The 7,690-nt window shown below is 42.4% G+C and overlaps 1 protein-coding gene across 1 annotated transcript; it reads left to right on the top strand.

Annotated features, from left to right (window-relative positions):
* The first annotated feature begins 999 nt into the window (after window positions 1–999).
* LOC108365933 (uncharacterized) lies at window positions 1,000–6,471 on the top strand. The gene is made up of 3 exons (XM_017620155.1): window positions 1,000–3,567; window positions 3,622–4,219; window positions 4,271–6,471. The coding sequence occupies exons 1-3, from the start codon at window positions 1,000–1,002 to the stop codon at window positions 6,127–6,129; spliced, it is 5,025 nt and encodes a 1,674-aa protein (XP_017475644.1). The 3' UTR covers window positions 6,130–6,471.
* The last annotated feature ends 1,219 nt before the right edge of the window (window positions 6,472–7,690 follow it).

The raw sequence follows: 7,690 nt of genomic DNA, 5'->3' as shown, positions 1-7,690 counted from the left end.
CACGGAAACCCTTTCTTATAGGCAATCTTTCTTTCATGAAGAATACGCTCAATAGAAAGATCCTTTTTATATACACATTAATTTATGCATACTCTATATTTTAATAAATGTATTTTTTTTACAGACTAGTACCCCATATTTCTGTATTTATTTTAGCAAATGGAACAATGTTAAGAAGAATTTCACTGTTTTAATGAATTATCACAAAAATGATTGGAAAAATATAACTTTACAAAACAAAACGTAACAAAGTATATTGTTCGGAGCAGCAGCGGATAAGCCAGCAACATAAAATATGTTTATCAAAATCAATATGAATAACGTTATCTGATCACACTGAAATTTTCATACTCAATTGAGCTGCATATTTACTTGTATGTATTTAAACTGTGCTAATTTTGTTTCCCCTTTATACTATGTATAAAGCATACGTATATACATACATACATATATGTATGTGCATACGTACCGCCCGCGCTCAGTTGGATACATTCGTATGCAAGCAAGCGAAAAATAGTACATATGTATGTAAGCAATATTGTGTGCGCGGGTGCATACGTGCATAAATATATATATGTAAATTCTCATGCATTTAAGAAAACTGGTTTTCTATTGTTGGTGATGAATTTGCAGTTATCCAATGTAATTAGGACATACTTAAATAGTTCAAGGTGAACTTTCTGTTAGTTAGTCGCGGACCAAATCTTGTTAAATACAGTTGCTTAACTTATGCATACATCGTTTGTTTTATTTTAATAGCTGCTAAAAAGGCTTAGTAGCTCAACATTTGGTGACCCCGACGTGATCGTATCACGCGATTTTTCGTTTGTTTCCGGCCGCTTACTGAGATAATTCTGCCACACTAGTGTAAACGTCAGCAACTTCGTCATGCCAGGGGAAGGTGCAGATCGAGTAGCCTTTCTAAAGCTGAAAACAAAGGCCATATTCAGCAGACTGGAGAGCTTGATTAACGAGTTGGACGCAGACAAGCTACACAGTATGGATGAGTACAGTCTTTCAGCAATGCTAGAATCCTTAGGCGAATTGAAATCCAGTTTTTCTGCCGCACACACAAGCCTAGAGGAATTGGACTTCGACTCCATTGCCAGCGACCTGCCAAGTAACTTCGATGCTGCTCTAATCAACCTTAGAGCTACACTGCAACGCGAGATTGGTAAACGTAGTGCCTCGCAACATTGCTCCACGCTCAGAATGAACTCCAGTGAGACCCAATCAATCATTGTGAACGCTAATAGCTCACGCTTGCCATTGCTGACACTGCCTAAATTCAGTGGCGCCTACACCGAGTGGACAAATTTCTATTCAATGTTCACGTCAATAATCGACAAGGACAGCGACCTCACCAACATCGACAAATTGCAGCATCTTCGTTCCTGTCTGAGCGGCGCTGCCCTTGACACCGTGCGCTCGCTGGAAATAAACGACGCTAATTATAACACTGCATTAGATCTTTTACAAAAGCGCTTCGATAACAAACGTCTTATATTTCAGGCACACGTCAGGGAGATATTTGGGCTAGAGAGGGCAGATTCAAACGTAACCAAGCTACGAGAGCTGACAGATAAGGTCACAGCACACATACGCGCATTGCAGTCGCTCGCATCCAATGGGAAGATCGCAGATGGCATCATCGTACAATTGGTGATCCAGAAACTCGACAAAAAGACGCAAGCTAAATGGGAGGAGAGTTCATCGATCAGCGAACTGCCATCCTGGGATCAATTAGCTATGTTCTTGGAGAAGCGCTGCAGAACACTCGAGAACGTTGAGCATTCTATGCAGACACCGACTGGTCAGGCGGTAAAAGCTAACAAGAACGTGAGTACTGGTCAGAGGAAATCCTTTGTTGCTTCCAACGGCTCAAAAGGTGTTTGTGTGTTTTGTGGATCTGCCGAGCATGCAATTTATAGCTGTCAACGCTTCGCAAATTTGTCTCCGAACTTACGCCTGAGGGAAGTTAAGAAGCTTTCCCTTTGTCTTAACTGCCTAAAGACTGGGCATCAAATTCGTGACTGCAAATCCGGATCGTGCCGCGCCTGTCAGTCGAAACACCACACGCTCTTGCATTTCGAACGCTCAACTGCATCGTTAATCAATAGTCAAGCCGAAGCTTCGTCGGCAGCTACAGTTCAATCCAACGCTATGACTGCATCGTTATCTGTGTCGCCTAGTGCCCCAGTATCTCCTTCTGATGCTGTGTTCCTAGCTACTGCCGTCGTTCTGGTAAAAAATCGTGCTGGAAGCTTCGTGCCTTGCAGGGCGCTTTTAGATTCTGGCTCCCAGTTACACTTTGTCACAACTCGCCTTGCAAACCAATTGCAGCTTGTAAAAGCAAAATCTTCTGCTACAGTATCTGGCATTGGAGATGCCAATTTCTCAACGGAGGGTTACTCAGTCGACCTCGTACTGAAGTCGCGGACTTCAGATTTCTCAACAAACATAACAGCTGTTGTTGTGCAAACCATAACCGACAACCAGCCTGGCTGCTCCGTGAGCACCAACGAGTGGAATGTTCCGTCGAATATACAACTAGCTGATCCTGGGTTCAACTTACCGCAGCGAATTGATCTGCTCATTGGAGCAGCATTGTTCTTCGATCTGCTATGTGTGGGGCAGATACGCTTGGCATACGGTTTACCACTCCTTCAGAAAACACGCCTCGGTTGGGTGCTATCTGGAGGGGGGCAACAAGCTCCAAAACTATCATCTTTTGTGGTGCGACGGAAGTCCTCCAGTGATATTATTTCCACTCGGTTGGAAGATTTAGTGCGTCAGTTCTGGGAAATAGAGCACAACTTCGAGCCGATCTCTAAGGCCTCCCAAGAAGATATCGACTGCGAAGCCCACTTCCGGGAAAATTATTTGCGATTGTCATCAGGCGAATACTCAGTTCGTCTTCCCATGAAGCGTGGTGTGGAGGCCCTTGGAGACTCCTATTTGCAAGCTCGTCAACGCTTCGAAAGTCTTGAACGAAAATTCGCTCGTAACCCTGAGCTTAAAACAGAATATAGTAAGTTCATAAAGGAATATCTGGACCTTAATCACATGTCGCTAGTTACCAATGAGGTTTTTCAACAATGCAAGTATTTTCTGCCGCATCATTGCGTCATCAAGGATGACAGTAGCACAACAAAGCTGAGAGTGGTTTTTGATGGCTCTGCATCCACTACTTCGGGCTTTTCGCTGAACGACCTACTCATGGCAGGCCCAACTATTCAGCCGAAACTTTTTAATATCCTTATTAGATTTCGTACTTTTCCCATAGCACTTACTGGGGACATCTGTAAGATGTATAGGTGTGTTCGCGTCACCCCACCAGATAGCATGCTCCAATGCATATTGTGGCGTGAATCTCCTCAGGAAAACTTTGCCATCTATAAGTTAGACACGCTGACTTATGGAACTAAGCCTGCGTCATTTCTGGCCATACGTGCCATGCACCAACTCGCAGCTGACGAATCCTCGACTTACCCCATTGGTGCAGAAATAGTGCGTCGAGACTTCTACGTAGATGACTTGATATCTGGAGGCGATTCGATGGAAGAAGTACTGAATATCAAGCTACAAACAACTAGCCTCCTTGCTCGAGGAAACTTTTAGTTACGCAAGTGGTGCTCTAATAGTCCAGATATCCTTCGTGATATACCTGACGTAGACAAGGAACGTTTCCTTAAGTTTGACGATGGCAGTGACATCACCAAAGCTCTGGGACTAGTTTGGGATCCGGTCAAGGACAAGCTGCTATTTTCGTTTGTGCCACAACGAGAACTCGGTAAAAACTCAAAACGCTCTGCGTTGTCTACTCTAGCTCGCTGTTACGATCCCCTTGGACTAATGGGCCCTACGCTGACCAAGGCGAAGATTCTTCTGCAACGCATGTGGAGAGACAAGCTTGAGTGGGATGAGAGTCTACCGCAATCGTTAAACACCGCCTGGTCTGCCTTTTGCAGCGGGTTTGCAGACATACAGCACCTATCATTTCCTCGTTACGTCTTGCAACCTGGGGCCATTACAGAAATTCATGCATTTTGCGATGCAAGCCTTGAAGCTTATGGGGCTTGCGTTTATACGCGTTCAGCCAAGGATAGTAAGGTACAAGTGCACCTGTTGTGTTCGAAGGCCCGTGTCGCTCCACTGAAGACTATCACCGTGCCCAAGCTGGAACTCTGTGCAGCAACACTGCTGGCACAACTCATGGGTGAGTTTACAAAAATGAAGCTTTTTAACTGTTCATTTCATTGTTGGTCAGATTCCTCCACTGTCCTCTCGTGGCTGCGAGAAGAACCATCGAAATTTAACGTATTTGTCGCTAACCGAATTTCCACCATACATCAATTAACGGAGGGCATGCGGTGGCACTATGTTCCGACAGCAATGAATCCGGCGGACATTTTATCCAAAGGAGCTACCCCGCAGGAACTTCTAGGATCTTCACTTTGGATGCACGGCCCGTCATTTTTGCGAGAAGTGGAGGGCAGCTGGCCGCGCATGTGTCTACCACAACCAAAACTTCCAGAACTTCGACAAAAGGTGTTGCTTGCCGCACATAACCGCAATGACATTTCGCTTTCGTTCAAGTACATTAATTCATTTGGAACAATGCAGCGCATTTTTGGGTACGTCAGCAAATTTGTCAATATTACAACATCGCCAAGCTCTTCGCAGCTCACAGCCGCAGATATTCACCATGGAACTCAACTGCTTATTCGCTTAGTACAAAGAGCGCAACTTTGGCCGGAGTACACGGCATTACAGGCCAATAATTGCGTCCCGAGTTCGAGCAGCATTGTTTCGCTATCACCATTTCTTGATGACTTTGGAATTATTAGAGTCGGCGGGCGATTAAAAAACTCTATGCTTAGTTTTGAATCGCGCCACCCATGCATTATTCCGAAGGATCATCCACTGACATTTAGTATAATAACCTTTTTTCATCGCAAACAACATCACGCAGGTCCTCAAGCTTTACTCGCCTTCATTCGAATGCAGTTTTGGCCCATAGGTGGTCGGAAAACAGTCACTCGAGTCCTACAAAAATGCATTATTTGCTGCAAATCGAGACCGCGCCTTGTCGAGCACATAATGGCCGACCTGCCTAAAGAGCGAATTCAGGCCTCGCGCCCATTCATAGTCACCGGTGTGGACTACTGTGGGCCATTTTATTACAAGCCTGAAGTACGCAATAAATCGCCCCACAAATGTTATGTAAGCGTTTTCATTTGCTTCGCCACAAAGGCTGTATGGATGGAGTTGGTAAGAGACCTCTCAACAGGTGCTTTCATTGACGCGCTAAAACGATTCATCGCTACGCGTGGCATACCCAGCTGCATCTGGTCTGACAATGCGACGAATTTTGTAGGCGCCAAGAACGAGCTTAAAGAACTACGGAACTTAGCCCTCAGCGAGAAACACCGCAGCGAAGTCCACAACTTTTGCCTCAGTAATGGCTTTGATTGGCGTTTCATCCCACCTCGCTCTCCGCACTTTGGCGGTTTGTGGGAAGCGGCCGTAAAAACAGCCAAACAACATTTCTATCGTTCCGTTGGCTCATCACTGCTTGGCTTCGATGAATTGCGTACTTTGGTATGTCAAATCTGTGCTGTAATTAACTCTCGTCCTCTCGTACCCCTTTCAGAAAACCCAGAGGATTTAGATGTGCTAACGCCAGGCCATTTTTTGATTGGTGGTTCTCTGACAGCTCTTCCGGAACCGGATCTAACGACGCTAAACTACGACCGACTTGATCGATGGCAGCGTGCAACATACATTAAACAGGTTTTTTGGAAGCGGTGGACTCAAGAGTATCTAACTCTTCTACAGCAACGCGCAAAGTGGCGTTTACCTCATGCCAACATTCAAGTCAATGATGTCGTATGCATAAAGGAAGAAAACTCACCACCACTGAAGTGGCCTCTAGCACGGGTAATCGAAGTTGTCCCTGGAGCAGACGGTGTCGTACGTGTGGCACTTTTAAAAACATCTAGCGGCATAACGCGACGAGCCGTGAACAAGCTGTGTGTCCTCCCGGTGAAGGATTCTGTTGAAAGCCCTGACCTTTCAACGGGGGGGAGGATGTTCGGAGCAGCAGCGGATAAGCCAGCAACATAAAATATGTTTATCAAAATCAATATGAATAACGTTATCTGATCACACTGAAATTTTCATACTCAATTGAGCTGCATATTTACTTGTATGTATTTAAACTGTGCTAATTTTGTTTCCCCTTTATACTATGTATAAAGCATACGTATATACATACATACATATATGTATGTGCATACGTACCGCCCGCGCTCAGTTGGATACATTCGTATGCAAGCAAGCGAAAAATAGTACATATGTATGTAAGCAATATTGTGTGCGCGGGTGCATACGTGCATAAATATATATATGTAAATTCTCATGCATTTAAGAAAACTGGTTTTCTATTGTTGGTGATGAATTTGCAGTTATCCAATCTAATTAGGACATACTTAAATAGTTCAAGGTGAACTTTCAGTTAGTTAGTCGCGGACCAAATCTTGTTAAACACAGTTGCTTAACTTATGCATACATCGTTTGTTTTATTTTAATAGCTGCTAAAAAGGCATAGTAGCTCAACAGTATATATATTATTTATGTAGAAAACCTTTCACAGTGGGATATATTGACAAATTTTAGCTTTTTAATAAAAATATAGTCAATTCAAAAACCAAAACCCTAAATATCAAAGTTTCAAACTTTCTACAACAAATTTTCATTAAAATTTAAAACTTTGTTGTCAGAATTTTTTGAAAACTTTCGGATATGCATTTTATAGTCCATTCAATTGTAGTATAATAAAGTGCAAGTTTAAAGTGGCTTCCTAGCCCGTTTTCCCGTTGATTTTTAATATTTTTTATTTTTTTTGCCTTTTTTCTATACATATTGTAATTGTGTGTTCAAATAATTTGAGTATGCTTTATATATGTAGAAGAAGAAGTGCAACACCTTCAACGAAAAAAGTTCCCAAAAATTAACGCGATTTTCAGCCATTGCATACTTCCACTTTATTATACCAAAATTTAGTGGACTATAAAACTGCATACCCGAGAGTACTTGTGCAGTTTATAAACAAAAAATTACGTATGAACAAAAATCTTTGTTCAATCATTAACCCTGAATTACAAAAATACAAAGCATCAGTATATTTTATTAACCGACTTCACAAAAAAGAGAAAGGTTATCAGTTCGTCGGAATATTTTTTTTTTTTTTTTGTATGTAACCGCATAACTTTGGACGACGTTAACCGATTTCTATTGTTTTAAAGGAAAGATGTTACCTCACAGGTGGTCCCATATTAATTTGGTTTAGATCCGATCGTCGGATCATGAGGTAATTAACGATAATCTAAAATTTGTATATGAGAATTGTTGTCGGTTTTTTTTATACTTAAAAATTACTTGTTACTAAAGTATTTGCAGATTAAATGTCCAATCGTCTTTTTAGCCAACGTATTCCTGTTTTCGGTTTCAATTCAATTTTTAATGAAAACAAGTAAGAAAGTCTAAGTTCGGGCGGAGCCGAACATTAAATACCCGGCGCAAGTATTAAATATATGTTTTCCACCTTTCCGAAAGCTACCGCTACATGATAAGCCGGGGTGTATACATTTTAAGTAAATTAGCGTCCTTAAATTTCGAAATATTG

The sequence above is a fragment of the Rhagoletis zephyria genome, unplaced genomic scaffold (genome assembly GCF_001687245.7).
Source record: "Rhagoletis zephyria isolate East Lansing unplaced genomic scaffold, Rhagoletis_zephyria_1.1 Rzeph_scaffold_02066, whole genome shotgun sequence".
NCBI classification, from domain to species: Eukaryota; Metazoa; Arthropoda; class Insecta; order Diptera; family Tephritidae; genus Rhagoletis; species Rhagoletis zephyria.
The sequence above is the reverse complement of the archived record's forward strand: the minus strand, read 5'-3'. Positions and strand labels throughout refer to the sequence as shown.